Source organism: Bombus vosnesenskii, unplaced genomic scaffold (genome assembly GCF_011952255.1).
Source record: "Bombus vosnesenskii isolate JDL3184/JDL3185 unplaced genomic scaffold, Bvos_JDL3184-5_v1.1 scf7180000013436, whole genome shotgun sequence".
NCBI classification, from domain to species: domain Eukaryota; kingdom Metazoa; phylum Arthropoda; class Insecta; order Hymenoptera; family Apidae; genus Bombus; species Bombus vosnesenskii.
This window is the reverse complement of record NW_022883050.1, coordinates 649123-665883: the sequence shown is the minus strand read 5'-3', so window position 1 is coordinate 665883 and position 16761 is coordinate 649123. Positions and strand designations below refer to the sequence as shown.

The window sequence follows — 16761 nt, the reverse complement described above, 5'->3', positions numbered from 1 at the left end:
CATATTGAAATTTGCTCGGTATCACATAATGTACAGTCGGTGCACTGCATTTAATCAAACGTTTCTTATTATTTTTCAAATATAAAGACATAAAACCGTAATGTTGGAATTGAGATTTTCTTGCTGATCGTGTGGAACAAAAGTAGAATTTCTAAAAAATTCATTGTACGTAATGTACGTATGTGAATTATTTAATAAAAAATCGCGTGTGATCTTAAAAGCAATATTGTAGTTGACATAAAGGATAACATTCGTAAATGATTATACACTTGATTTTGCTATTTTATAAATAACCTATTTATGCAAAAAATCACATTACAAAGTAATTAACGATTAATTATCTATTAAAGAGATTTTTAATCGATAAAATTTTGTGGAAAATATTCCTAAAGCAATATATTAGATGTGTAGGAGATATCGATAGTTATACGACGTATCGCCGTTAACAATGCTTCCATATTAATGCTTTGTTAGCTGTGTAACGTGAAATAAATTATATTTATACCTGTAACTTATATAATGCATTTCAACAGCAATATATAACCATTTATTTATTAGAAAAACGAGTTCGAACGTGTAACGTTTCCCTTAAAGATGGTTGAATTTATAAACTTATAAAGTGGCCAAAATAAATTTCGTCGCTTTTTTAGAGAAACATGTAGCGAGGAAACATGAGTAAAATCTACACATAATATAGTATCTTTTAAATATCAAATATTCTGATGTCTAATAGAATTCCATTCTTATCTTAATCTAAATTTCAATCCTGACTTTTAGCTGCTTGGCATTTTTTCAATACTTTAGTTTAATTGATCCCACAAGTTCTATAGGGGGTTTAGCTTGGTTGATTGAAGAGTTGAGCGTTAAACTTTAGGACAATTGCATAATAAATATTCTTTCGTTATTTAAGTTTTTCCATTAAGCTCATTATCTCGATTGAACTTGGTTGTGTTTTACGTTTCTACTTTATGTCTACTTTTGAACAGATTTTCTTTTAAAAGGTTCAAAAATTACTTCTTATCTGAGATATCCATCGGTGAATACCAGTTCACCAACACCAACGCTCGAGATATATCCCCATACCGTTACAGAACCTGCTCTCTGTTTCAAAGTTTAGTTTTATTAAACTTTTAGTTCTCGTGGTGCTTCGTTTGCTCTTCATCGCCCTATGCTTTTTCTGTCCGAACCAAAAATGCCATGTTTGCTTTCATCCGCAAAAACAATATCCTTCCTTTGCGATAAACCCTTTAGAATATGTCACTCTTCTTATTTCTTATCTACTTTATTTGTGTATAGCATTATTCGAAATACGCTAACATAATATTCGTTTGTTTTCCAAGTACTTCAAGTATTATTTCATGAAAGATCTTCGAAGCAAGAGCTATGAAAAATTGGGAAGTAAATTTTTTTCAATAGTTTTCTCTTTATCAATTTTTCCATTTCACCTTCAATTTCATATTTATAAACGTTCTGTTTGTTCCGTTTATTCAACGTATATTTCTTATATCTTTCGACAAAATCTACTACTTGTTTATATCTTTCCTCGTCCCTTAACAATTTTCCAGTTTTACAATAACTTTTACCCTTTCCTTTATAATAAATTACAAACTACTTTTTATCAAAACCGAGACTCTTTTCTATTCGTAACGCGTTAAACTTGCGTTATTAATGCTTCAAAGTATACCTTTATACTGACCTAGAATTATATTGCAGCAGCTCATATTCGTAACGAATACGAATAGCGCGTCAGTTTCTTAGAGAAGATAGATCGCAGAATGTAAGCATCCGAATATCATTTTTACGTGATGTTTTTTTTTTTTTTTTTAATTTCAAATCTATCATACGAATAATTATTATTGTTAAAAGGAGACGCAATTTAATTTTATCTTTATGGAAATGCATCGAATTTCGTGATCTACTTTTCCCAAAACTACGAGCTCAATTTTAATTCGATATTCCATCTGTTGAATAAATAAGCAATTAAATAAATAATATTAATAAATATAATATAAATATAAATAATATTAATTGAACGTAATCTTTTTCACAAAGTCGTTAAGAAAAAAGTAACAAATTTTTCAAAACCTGATTATTAATCTTCCTTTTCCTTTCTTTATTTTTGTTTTTTTTTTTTTTTTTTTTGGAGTATCTTGCATTTCTTGAAACGTCTTGTTATTACATAAACAAACGATTATATTATCAATTTCAATTTCTGTCCGGTTTGTTATTATTATACGACTTTGCTATATCTCTAGCACCAACTGTACGTGTTTACCATACTCTCAAAGCATTTGGATAGGACAGAGTGTGTGCTGCGCGCGACGAGCATCACGGAAAGTGAGCGAGAACACCGTAGACCGTAGTGTGGTTGCTGGCTTGAAACCGAGCGGACCGATGAGTCACGCCGTTGTTTCGCGCCGCGATCAGCTTCCTCGGTGAATCACGCGGCGAGTTTGCTCGCCAAAACGGAGACACCGTAGCGTAGTGTTTCCTCGAGACGTCGTAACGTGCAACAATTTTTAAATACCATGGCAATTTTAGATTTCTGTTTAAAATTCCATGAAATCGTTGTCACACTGATCGTCGTCTCTCACATACGATGAAACCTTTAACAAATTTTAGCACGCAGTATTTGCATCCAATAATCGAATTTATAAACTTTTATCTCATCAATTTTAAAATCGTTTTATTATTCCGTAAAAGATAAAATAAAAATTAATTGGTACATTATTCCATACTTTCGTTAGAATTATATGCGAAATACGATTTTATTTAAACGCAACTTTTATTATTTGAAAATACGTTTTGATATCGAAGAGAAAATTTGAACGTTGTTATGCATTTCTTTTACAAAGACTATATTCCTCTTGAGCAACATTTTCTTCCGAAGAAAATAATAACAGCAAGTCATCTATAGATATAAGTTACTCTTTCTTCACTTTTAACATCGATTTCACGTTATCCAGCCTTTATTTTTAACATCATCCCTAGTAAGGGTTATAAAAATATCGCTTTAAATATTCGACTTGTTTCTTCACGAATCGTTCTACCCAGTATAATATCTTTTACATATTTCATAAAAGTTAGATCATTCAGAATTAACAATTCTATTTATAAATGGGCGGCGAACAAATTAGGCTCGGGTTGTTGAACGGTTCGCGAACGTGCTCGGAACGTAAAGTACCGCAATGTATATTGTATTCTTTAAATAAATCCGTGCCGGAACGTGTGTGTATAGACCGCGCAGATAAAACGGTTTTATCAACCACTTCGACGATAACATAGCTTTGGCGAACGCGTACGCGTTGTTGACGGATCTGCAAACAAACTTATCGCGTGATATCGTCTTATGCGACGTGCCTCTGACAAAGAGATCTTTTCTACCTTCGCGCTACATATATTCAGCTTCGCGTTCCACGTTCTACGTGCAAGCTAAACGAACGTTAGAATTCATCATCTTTAACGTTGCAATATTTTACCGTGGTAAATGGTGAAAATTGGAGCACATGGTAGAGATGTTAGAAACGGAAGTTATGCATCTTGGTTGATCAAGGTCGCCATTTTATACCTTGTACCGTTTTGTGCGCATTATGGGAGCGATGTTAGAATTTGCTAATTAGTACTTGCTCAACCGCTAAATGCATATTCTGTACGATTTATCTCTTTCGTAGTCTCGAAGAGTCATCAAATAATTCCGATGTTATGTTGATTTTCCCAAGGCTGCCACAAATCAACGCTTTCCTCGAATAAAAAGTAGAGTCTCGACTGCCATCGTCTTTGTAAAAGTTGCTGATCTCATTTGCCGTCAATATTTCGTTTTATCCGTGGCTATTTAACATTGGAAAGTCACTTCCGATCGATATCAATTCTCGATTTAAGAAAGAGCAAACGAAAGGTCGCATTCTGCATATCTTCGTTATAAATTATTCTTTAAATTCACATTGAATGATGGAAGAGCCTCGTTAATTATATCAATAGCTAACCGCTTCGTGTTTCTGCAGACTGATCAATACCTTTTTTTCGATGCTCGCAAATGGAAAGTGCTAATAATTTTCTTCTTCGAGCATCGTTCTTGAGATTAAGCTACAGACGCAGAACGCCGGAGAAAGTTTCTGCTAGGTAAACAAAATAAACTGATATATTCTCGTCGACTATTACTATCATATTGACGATCGCTTATTTTTAGATGGAAATATGTAGATTAGTCGATAATTGCTGCAATAATCGCTAATTACGCTACTATATTCAGACATTATTATAAAAGTATAAGTATAGGATACGAGTAGCTATAAAAACACGAGAACCATTAGTTTCAGCACGTTTATTGGTGAAAGTGATATTAGCATTCCTCATTTTTTATCACTCCTTCCAAAGGATATTAACTCCTTACATGAACAGCTCATGTCGTGACTGCAATTTCAATATTTTTCAATATGCTGATACGGGTTCCAATTTCAACTAGCGTGTACACGTTTTCTTAAACGAAAAGATATTTCATGGAGAATTTATTGAAATAAAAAGGTAGAATTTTGTAATTGCCAATATATTGGCCAATGTTCCACGAAAGATAGGAAATAAAAATGATAAAAAAATTAAAGAATCGTATCGTAAAAAGCTGCTATCTAAAGTTATGTATATGTTTTGAGATACAGTACACGCGATTAAACTTTTGTACATATTACGATCGGGTATCGTGTGTACGAATTTGAACGTTTTCTTCGATAATTTAGATTAATTGTGACAATTCATAGCAGCGAGTGTCTTAGTTCTTACAAAAGGAATTGTACGTGAAACGTTTGAGTGGAGCGTGTTTCGCGAAATGTGTTAAAGCGTTAATGCACAAAGACGAAGAAACAGAAAGCGGCGGGTATCGTCGGTTCATCTTAATCCTGCAACAGACAGCGCTCCCCTAGGACGAATTGAGAGCACGTAACCGGGGACCGAGTGTCTGTCACATTTACGTGACATTCATCGGTGCTCTCGTTATCCTGCCGTTCATTTTTCACGGTAATGTCGTCGGACGTTTGTTGGCAGCGACACTTGTGAATGGATAAATGTCGTGTGATTCACGGCCAGACACAAGCTCAAGTAATTGACACTGCTGAAAGTCCGGGATCTGCTCCTTTAAACCCCTAGCTATGTGCTTTCATGTTTCGATATGTGTCGTAATGAAATTTTCTCACAATTTTCACCGGTCTTTAATCTTTCGAGGCATCCTGGAACGTATCGAATCTTTGCTTCGAAAACGATACGAAACAACAATATTTCGTTAATATACTATTTTGTAAATTTATTGGCGTTCTTTATTTCTTTCACTCGTTGCAGATATTCTAAGGAAATATGCACATAAAATTTTTGTAATTATATATCATAATTAGAAAAACATGATTCGTTAGACTAAACTCTTGCTTCGCGTCTCTGACGCTTTAAATTCTAATAGATCAATTGTCAGAAATTCTCATTCTGCCCTCTCGGTCTGATTCAAACGTTAACTTGGTTCAGTCAACAAAAATTCTATCACTTCCGCTGTGATGCGGTGAAAACGAGTAAATATCGGACGATGATGTTGCGTAATGTTTGCCGCAAACTCAATTAGATTCTTGCCTTTATACGGAATCGAAATAAAAAGATTCGATTTAAGCTTCCCGCAGCAGACGGATTACATAATCCTCGAAATCGATATTAACCGTCCGCTATATCTTGCGTTTCTTTTGGTTTTGTAAATTTAGCAGATTGGATACATATTTTAGATACAAGCACACTGATACGTATAAAGGGAGAGAGAACGTCGAGCTTGTAAGTCAGGGGAAATCTAGCAATTGATATGATTTCGAGATGAAAGATTTTTTATTAGCCTTGGGTAAACAATTTAACAAAATATCAATCATTTGTACTCTAAGGTTAATACAATGTTAATTATAATTTTTCAAACAGCAACATCCAAAAATATTCATTTCACACATTCAACAGTAGTAGAACTATTTCTTGCTCGTCTTTCAAGTCGCGAAAGAAATTGTCACGAATACACGTCAATACGCGAGCGTGACTTTATCATCGCGATATATCGATATTTATCCCGTTGCTAGGAACGGAATAACCGAATTGGCCCCGGATGGTGCGTTTTGCCGGTTTCGCCCTATCGATACGCCTCTCTTTCACCTTTCACTCTCTGCCACCATGTTCATCGATGCCGCCGCGGCGCCGCAACGGTTTCACGTAATTCATTTGCTGAAATTTTTATCGATAACCGATATGTACCGTGAACTATATCTACTCTTTTCTATTTTTCCTATCTTTCTATCTTTTTTTCTTCCGTCATTCGGGACGAACCACTTTTTACCAGTTCTTTTCGCCCGACCATTTTTCAGTGCATTTTTTAGTGCATTTTTTAGTGCATTTTTTCGGCACAGATTTTGTACGGATTTTGGTTAAATTGCAACCTTAATCTTTCTTTTCATTGAATCCTTTTACGTCCTTTCCGGAAATTCTTTTTTGTAGCCATGTTCTGTATTTAATCTACTGCGCGCCGAAATGATATTTTTCAAGGATCTTTAAAATTTGTGTCTTTGCTCACTTCTCACGTATTGCACGTTAAATCTGCATAAACAACATCTGTGTAAATAACAGCACTAAAAAATGAAATAATGTCTTGTGGTCCCGATATTATACATGATAAAAATGTGTATATACGAGTAACGCAACACAAATGTTCGATGTAAACGTAAACTCGTGCCGTGTCGGAATTCCTTTTTCGCATAAGTGGCAGACGAGCATAAAACACTTAGAGAAAAGTGGCCTCTTCTGGGCAAAAATCGTGCTTCTACATGGACAACGCATGGAATGCTTGAAGAGGATGCGCGCATCGTCTACGCCAAAATCGCGTTACTAGCCGTGCTACACTGACAGGGTAGATATTTTTTACGGTATTCTCGACGATTTTTCAACGGACACTTTCGTCAACGATGCTTCACTCGAAGTTATCTTTCCTTTACGATTATTATCATAGTAAAAGCAAAAAACAAAAGAGAAGAAATGAAAATTATCTTTGCTCGTTCTATTAAAATATAAGATATATCCTTTGTTTATTACGCCAGCTGAATATTTCTGACATGCATCGTAGCTTCAATTCACGATGAAATTAAAGATACTTGCGTGGTATATATCGTCGTATATGTATTATGCAAATGCTACCTAACCAGTATGGAAGTGGTCTTTCAAATAACGTGTAACAAAAATTTCACCTATCCTCTGGCTGAATACTCACAAATTACGAGCTTGAAAACACGTCAATCTGAGAAATATACTAGCTGCTGCTCAATGAAGCATTGATGCCGTGAAACTAGAGAGGAAAAGATATTTTTTGTAGTCTATGTATTCCAGTTTCGAAGCTAATAAATATTTATATTTATTAAAATATAATTTGACTTCTACGGTAATTAAAATATATTTCATGAATATGTTTGCTAGACCGCTAAATTTTAAAACCGATATCTCTTTCTTGAAAACAGTCTTTTGCATTTTTTTCCAAACAGTTTTTCTCCTCATAAAACTACCTTAATTTATATTCATATCATAGCAGGGTGTTGCGAAACGTAATATCACGCATCTACTGGCCTTAACCTTTCGTATTTTGCAAGACACATGAACCAGTAAGAAGACACATGAACCAGTTGCACCCATTTCTTCCCGCTAAAGGTGTATCGACTATTGACAATGCACAAACATCCCTTTTCGTAAGCATAAGAACACGTTAGTTCATTAGGAAATTACTGAAAGAATACTTATCTTATTTGGAACCTTAGATCGTAAGAAATAATACTTTTGTCCCTAACATATAATTTTTAACTCTCTATATATTCTAAATATTTTATTTTCACGTTTCATTGCACCAAAGATTAAAATTTAGTTTTAGGAAGGTCTAAAACCTGTTTTCATAGGAAGGCATTCTTCTTATTCAAATTTTATTTGTCTGAAAAAATGGATACGACGCACAACAAGAGAACGACAAGAGATCGAAAATACAGTCTGCGTCATTTATCACAAAGCAAAATCCCTTGGAGTTGGCCGTGTCCCGAGTATCCGTAGACATGTATCCCTCTCACCATCGCCTTCCTCCGTTCCTCGACCTCATCTTCGTGGAATCGGCCCGTTCGTTCCACCATCATCGTCCGTCCGCTGCATCACTCGCGACCCTGAAGAACAGGTACGCACGCTGCCGTGCCGCGCCGTACGGATGTTGAGGAGAAAGAACTTGTCCGGTTTCGCCGACTGCTAGCCTCTCCCGTAATTACATTACAACGAAAGGCGGAAACAGCCAAACGTCCACGCGTGTATATGATACATCTATGCGAAATAACGATAAAAAAAGTTGAAAAGTGCGACAAAGACGAATATATAGTGTACGAACAGGGGGGAAGCCCTTTTGTGCCAAGCTTTTCCTCACCCCACTCCTCTCTAAAACACTCTTACACAAATATATTTCACATCTATATATTCCTGCATCCTCTTACACAAAGATATTTCACGTCTATATATTCCTGCATCTTCTTTCTGTTTCATCGGTAATGCACGCCCATGCGCTGTCTTCTTTCCGTCATTCTTTCCAAAGTGTTACATGTTGTACGTTGATCTAACATGGAATACTCTTTAGTTTCAATAGAATACTCTTTTATTTTGCTACGTTTCGGCGACGCGCGCATCAAGTTATTTGTTCACGTATTGTATGCGTCATCGGTGGCGTAAGACGAATACCAAATTAAACAGGCCATGGTGTTTTCTCAGTTCGTTGGCTACGTAGACTGGAATAATAATCGAAGCGCCAAAGATCCAGGTTAAATACCCTAATATAACTTGTCTGCTTTGTTCTAAAGCATCGATCAAGGACTATTTGTGCATACAATCGCTCACGATTGCACCAGTAAACAAAATTCCGCAGTCACTCGTGCATCAGAGCTTTAAGGGCTCTGCATATGGTACGATGATCGAATAAATTTGATATGCGTGTACAAATAGTCTTCATTGATTGAAGTTTGTGAATGAAACAACAAAGGATGAATCCGCGATCTAATAGGCCACGGAAATATGGAACGCATGCAACTGTTCGTTATAAAGAATATCAAAACGGAACTAATTAATATTTATGAACGTATTGTACATGTTACGTTGCTATTGTATTACAGAATTACATAGAGGTACGATGGGTGAAAGTATGCACGATATGGCGGTGTCGATAACCTGATCAATTTGCCAAATGTTGGAACAGTGTGTGTAGACCTTTATACTTCTTCATTTTTTCCCTTTATTCGCTACTTTTTTCACATGCCCCACCACTTTATGGCCTTACCCCCTCTCCGGGACTTGTCTTCTCCCACTGCCAAGTCGACCGTGAGTCGCTTTCTCCGTTTATCGTAGCGTGGCGGCCGATAGCCGATAGCGGTAGCTGGTACCTGGCGAACGCTTGGAGAACGGCGACGTCAGTCTGTGCTTCGTTGCTCGTTGAATCCGTACGCGTCTCGATCACCGTATCGGTCGTCGCGTCTCCTGTTTACACTTCTCCCCTCTTCCTTTCTCCCCGCACTTCGTCCACCTTACCTTTCATGTTCCGTTTCCCTCCTAGTCCAATTAGTTTATTTTGGTTTTGATTTTGACCGTCACCTTTCGTTGGTCTCGCTCGTTCAAACCGTTTCGGCGTTTCAGTTTTTTTTTACCTCGCTGCTGGTGAGAGTACAGCTGGTGTGTCGTGCCTTGTTCGTCAAGCGTTCAGTGTAATTGGCTCGATGTTTGGTTCGGGAAACAGGAAGGTGCTCAAATACTCGGCCATCGACACGTCCTTGTCCATGGACGTTGAGGACACCGTCACGTGCTTCTGCAGGTTAGTCTTTTCTTTGAGCGCATGCGTGCCTCTCGACCGGCTAGGATCTACAAGATCCACAGCGATCCTTCACCTAACCGCGAACTGGGATTCCATCTGGCTCCGCCGGGAGAGCTATGAATGTTTCAAGGAGATCTCAAGCGTTTGTTTTCTCCTGCGAGTACGAGCGAGACAGGAATTGATGATACAGCGATGGCCAGTTAACACGGCAATACTGTATTCTGCGCGAACTAACTTTCTCTGACGCCGATCGTGGCTGAAGATGTCGTTTGGAGAGCAGTCGAGTTCGTTGAATCGAGTCGAACAGGATACAGAACTGGAAGATTCTATTGTTGTGCGATTTGGGTGGGCTGGCAGCATTATAGTCAGACGCTTTTGGGATAGCTTGCGGAATGTAAGTGTGATTCGAGGTTAAGTGAATGGAGTTAGAGAGCTCTTTTGTCGTAGTTTTTGGAGAATTGTACGTTCAGGGGGTCAGAATTGTTCTGTGGCGAATTCATGAGAATACATGTGATATATGTTGCTTTGGAGTCGCGGTTCGAGCGTAATAGAGGGCAATTATTCGAATTGAAAGGAACAGTTGGAGATTCAATAAGTACGACCAAGTGTTAACGAATTTTGTAGAATTTTCTTATTGCCACGTATTCACCGTGTGCTTATTGTTACCGTGTAAGATGTTTAAACAGTGAGATATTTGAAGAAGCAGATAAGTTTTAATATGTTTAGTTGGCTGGCAGTCTTTAAGCGTTTTTTTAAAGATCATGCTATTCAGTTTTATTTATAAAAAGAATTAGTAACGATAAATTTATGAATAATACGTTATGTATATATAGTTTTATTAGCTATGTAACACTTGCGTTAGAAAATGTCTTCTGTATAGACATCTCCATATTAAGCAATAAATCTCTACTTAGTTAAAAGATAATATTTTCAAACTCACAACCCAGTTAGTCTTTGATATAAAGAACGATTGTTTTATTCGTTTTAAGATATATCTTACGCATCTGTGCGCATAGATCGTTTCTGCTAAAATCAATGTTTGTTGAGTTACTCAAACAATTACAGTTGCGTGTTTTACCTTGAGTATCGGTCTAGTTAAACGCAAAATGCAAACAGTTAAGAAAATTTTGTGAATAACGAAGTTCAATTTAACAGTTGGGTTGCACAGTGTCTGAGAAATTTGTCAATATTTTCGTAGAGACCTTCGTTTGATAAGAATGAGAGGAACCTCGTTATTTACGAAGTTGATGACATTTTTTTTATCGGGATTCAGCTATTTCTACGGTTCTAGGAATTTAGAGCAAGATGATATTCTCGGTCGATCGATCGATAAAACTTCGATAAAGCATAAAAAGGTTATTCTAGTTTCTCGAGAAGTTGTTTTTTTATCATGCAACACGGGTAATCGTAAACTTTAAATTAACAGAGCGTCTGAGAGCGTAAATAATTTGTTTATTAATTAAACGTAGAGGAAAAGATTGTTCGAGAAGATGTTGCTATCAAAGCCAGAAAAAATATTATGACTTACCATCTTTCTTCCTTCTTATCTTTTTCCTTCAGTACAAATACGGTAAATTGCCTCTTATTTAAATAACAAAACTGCCGATAATTTGATCCTGAAATTCCATTTTATTCCAAGAGAAGGTTGACATTTAAATTTAATGTTAAATAATGTTGACGAATAATGTTAACGAGTACCAGGAAACGTTCTTTGTATCCTTTATATAGGTATCCTATAATTCTTTAACTAGGGATATAGGGAAATTTTTCAATTTCATAATTCTGAATATTTAATGTTATAAATGTTAATAATATACAGATGTTTTCTTGGATTTCTCTTAGTTATTTTACAAACGCATTGATGGAATAATATAAAACGTGCCGTCAGAAAACCAGAGATTAAGATAGAGTATCACCATCGCAAGAATTATTCTTGCCTGTATGACCTTGTTAATGAAAGTAAGAAATAATAAAAAGCAAATCTTCACGATTACTGCTGTAATCCAGAAATACGTGTATTAGCAAAGATTAAACAGATAGCAATAAACGAGTGTTTAAATTGTATGCATACAACATCCAGATGATAATGAACAAATAAAAATCGTCCATTTATCAAGCATTTGCGTTTAGATGCCTCTACGTTTAATCAGCAAATATCGCGTATCATTCACATTCGTTCGTTTAACTTCCAAATTCCAGATAAATGTAATCACCCAGACAAAGAAATATTATATAGGTATCAGATATGCAATAAAATTGCAGAGAATTTGTATCGATTTCTTGTTATAAAATAAGTCATTAAATATTTTATTAGATTCGTGTGATACTGCGTCATAAATAGAAATCACGAACGCGTTATCAGTATGGCGTGCTTGCAACTAGTAAGACGCATTACAACACTTCTAATGTAAATAGCATCGCGATTAGTTAGTGCAGTTTTCGTCACGTAGACCTACAGAGTCTACTGTTTGCTAGAATTGTACAGTTTGTTAGAATTTAGTCGTAATTTGTAACTTTTTTATGGAAGTTCACTCGTACATTCTCGATTAACAGATTTCTATGATGCAAAAGTAGCGAGCACAGCCACTGTACAGGAGGTAAAACTTCTTGATCGTTGGAGATCCGTTGGCGTTCTCTGGCGTCTCGAGGATTGTTTGAACGGCGTAATAACGAGCAAGCGAGCGAGAGATCGCTTTTGACACGTCAGCCGGGGCTGAGACAATGTGCAAACAATCGCCGAAGGAATTAACAGCCTTATCGAAGCACGATAATGAGGTTACGAGAAAAGAGTATTGAAAATTGTCATGATCGAGTTTCTTGATAACTACGTTAGGATGATAATTTGCACGATGCTCGCTTCTCAAGGATTGTTGTTTCGGTTACGAAGGTCCGGGTAACATTGAGTAGCGTTGAGTTGCGTGCGTTTTTTAAGCGAGTTGCACTGTTCGCGAGTTGCAGTTTCGTTGACTGTTTGGCGGAAAGATGGTGGGAAGTGGATGACTCAGTTTGGACGATATTATAGGAGAATTTGCATATGAAAATTGTGAAACATTTTTAGATGGCGAAAAATCGCTGATTTATTTGTAACGAAAAGACTCAAACGATTGACATTTCACGGGGTTATAGAGTTTTCAAATTAAATTGGAAACTCGTTGAAGCGAATTGCGACGTAAATTATTCGTATCAGGCATGCAGTTGCATCGTATGAATCGAATTAAAAATAGTTCCGAACCGAGACGTATATTTAATTGAGACAAACCGGATATACTTTAACCAAATTCGCAGCTGTTCGGTTTAATTCAGTTCGGTTGGCGAGCATTATTTTTAGATTCGCCTATGAAACATTTAATTCGAGAAACGGGCCGAAGTTTCCTGAAACACAACGATTAATCGTGTAGGAAACAGTGTTGCAAAATGAAAGTTATTTAGGTACAAAAGGAGTATAGGAATATGAGCTATAATTTTCGTCCTATTTTATCATCGTATTTAATGATTATTTATACGTAATAAGGCACAACGCTTTTAATAGAAATTATGAAAAATATACTTCTTAAACAAAGAATGTGTGTATATGCTGTGACGTATAAATTCTAATCATTCGAACTTAAAAATAGAATTTTGTTTCGTAAAACGTACCGTATTTCATGAGTAGATTTCTTTGAAAACCTACAAGGATACATACATACATACACATAATGAGATGAATTGCGATCGATTTGTATCGAGAAGGAATAACGAAGAGTAACGTATCCAAGAGATGTCTTTCGTGAAATTCATTGGAAAATTCATCAGTTATCCGATCATTCAACCGTATCAAATATTGCTGCTTAATCGACCGATAATTATCCGTTCTTCCACATGAGGCTTTTTAAAAAATTCAGAGTTTCGAAAAGATTAATAATAAGCTTCTGTTTAAGAACAATCTACGGATCAAGAAATATAACAAATTACATTGATATTAAACTATATCCAAAATAAGCAATGCAAGTGATATTCGTGACATATATTTCTTTTAATTTAATTAGAAACTCAACAGTCGGTCGATTATTGTAGAAGTTTCGCGATAAACATTCACTTACAATTCAAGTCCATTCCAAAACCCTGAGAACGAGAAAAAAGATGTGCAGAATTCAAATCGAAAACCTTGGTGAACATAGGATACCTATTCTTGCGCGTTATTTCCATAAAATTATCATGATTTGTAGACACAAAGAATACAGTATGTTAACGGAAATTTATCGAGGAAAAATAATGTTAAATGTATTCATAAACGTAATATATCCTTGAAAAATGCTAGAACTGTGTAGTTCATCAAAATGCACTAGTCATTGTAGTTTAATCAAATAATACTTATTTACTGTTTCTCACGTTGGAAAAGCAGTGCAAATAGTGAAATAAATTTTAAAACTAATTGTATATTAAAATTGCTCTGAAAAATTTATTTAAATAAAATCATCAAACTCGATATTCATAGTCAACGACCGTTGCTCAATCCGATACTTGAAACGAATCGAGTTGAATGGAAGATTGACGGACATGTGGAAATTCTAATTCGATCGCGATGAAACGACAATCATCGCGACCGCAACAGGACTCTCGTTTATCCTTCCTATTCATTCGGTTTATTTTTTCACTCTTGATGACTTCAGTTGGCCAAGGTCGTTCTTCGATCGTTCGCGTTTCCCGGAAGAGCATGTGTTTCGCGCGCGCCTCGACGTGTACTCGTGATTTACAGACGCACATATTGCACGAAATATGATGCAATCCGCGACTCGCTGATTTTCCTCTGTTTTAATTTTTCCTTATAATTCTGACGCGATATTTGCTTCGCAATATATCTCGTTTAAGAGAATATTATGCATATGTTATACACAGAAATGTTCAGAAATCGATCGACTTCCATATTACGTTTAACGTCTCGCTGACCAGCTAGTCAGAATTTCAAAATTTCTTAGTTTTTAAACGTTCAAATATGCAGATAGGAATACTTGTAGCGAACTAGAAATTCCTCAATTAATAAACATACAACGCCGATAAATTTGTAATACATGATACATAAAAACAAGGATGACGAATCATCAAGATATATTATCATCAGTATCAAGATATATTACATGACGTGTTACACGGAGGACATTGCCAAATTGGTTGGCACATGAGGCAGATTCTCCAGCATTCTACACCGAATCCAGTTGGCACTTTGAATTTAACGGATTAACCTGTTTGCCCTGAAAAACAGGTCCTGGACAACACATACTACTGGCCAACCCTTTTCATGAAAAAACTTGGACACGTTATTCATACATCAATAACGTACCGTTACAGCGGAGAAAAAACACATATTGAAACATTCAAACCATTCGAATAATATTTTAAATCGTTTCACGAAGTAGACCGACGATCGAACCATATCGCAATAGTCACTGAAATCTATCTCTGCGAATTGCGCAAATGCCAGCGCTGATATTGATCACAGGAATTAGAAACTATGCGTAGTAAAAGTTGAGATACCAGCGAAATTAAAAGTTGAGATATCAGCGTGGCTATTAAGGAAATTAAAAGAACCGACTGGATAACATATCGTTTTAACCAGAATTGATAATTAACGTGTAATAATAATTGCGATTGAGCTGTAACTTTGAAGAGTTGGAGAAAGTTGAAAAAAAGGACTCTGTTAAAGGACTCGCATCGATAAGATTAGCTTGCTATTAAACACCGTGATAAGGGAATTCATGTCGGAAGCTGTACGTATTTATCGGAATTGATTGGTGGATGTAGTACTCGCGAGAAAGTGTCGTCGTGTCGGCAGACCTCTGGTGGCAGAATAGGGAATGTACCTACACGATAGTAGTCGAAAGAATTTTCAGAGATAGAATGTTCCCATTTTTATTGACCTTTTTTCTTTGCTGATTAGAAAAGTAATGTATTCTAGAATTTTATAAAACCGAGAAAGCAGAATTAGGTTATACTTACGATTGTTAGGTATATAGGAATATTTGAATTTCAAGCGTAAGTAGAATTTGCAGAAAATCGATGGTCACATTCATGTTCGTATAAATCGTAAATTGCAAGAAAATGAGGGTTGCGATATGTAAATTCGAAACATAAACGGAATTCGCAAAGAACCGATTTTCGCATCTATGTAAATTAGTAAAGTTAGATGGGGACGGTAATCATGTGAGCATCAGCTGAGAAACAAATTTTGAAGTCACGAAATGTATAAATTCTGGCCGTGAACGTTTACAAACGAATCAGTCTTTCGATTCTTGTAAATCAATATTTATAGGATGAAAACCACGTTGGAGGTCAGGTCGCAGACTAAGATGAAAATCTTCCATTACTGGTAGTTCTTTTGGTCTTGTGGTTGTTTTTCAGGGAAAATATATAGACCAGAGCTGGGTAATTTGCTATGGTTATTATCTTTTACCTTCTTTCTTCGTCTTATTTTCTACAACACAAATTACAATGAATTTTTCTCGTTACATTTACCGTTAATTTGATAAACAGAACTCTGGATATATCGAAATTTTAGTGTAAAATTTGGAAATTAGCAAGCCCTACCAATTTTGGATTTACAAATTTTGAATCACCCAGATTTCAGCCATACGTGCTTTTAAATCTTTTAATCTTGACAATTTTATATTTCATATGTTTGAGCGTCCAACTAATCCCGTTATCCACAGTGTGAAATAATATAGGATTGGATGGAAACTACGTCGGAGATCAAACCAAAGACAAAGGTAAAGCTGAGCCATTACCATCGAAACGCTGGCAAGCGATTCTCAGAACGCAGAGTGGCATTATTGTCCAGTCGCTTATAGGGTCTCTCCAAGAAAAGAGTATTCGCTCACGCCTCGTTTATGTCCCCTTCTATTCGCAAGGATATGCTT

The 16761-nt window shown here is 36.1% G+C and overlaps 1 protein-coding gene across 3 annotated transcripts in view; it reads left to right on the top strand.

The window, feature by feature from the left end:
- The window catches only part of LOC117238151 (MOB kinase activator-like 2), a 65091-nt gene that overhangs the window by 3147 nt on the left and 45183 nt on the right, over positions 1–16761 (top strand). Inside the window, exon 1 of one of the 3 annotated variants that reach the window (XM_033502818.1) lies at positions 9650–9871. The exons of the other annotated variants lie outside the window; for them this stretch is intronic. Within the exon in view, the coding sequence (XP_033358709.1) occupies positions 9777–9871 (95 nt within the window). The 5' untranslated portion in view covers positions 9650–9776. Of the gene's footprint in view, positions 1–9649; positions 9872–16761 lie in introns of those variants that run through there. 3 annotated transcript variants of the gene reach the window in all.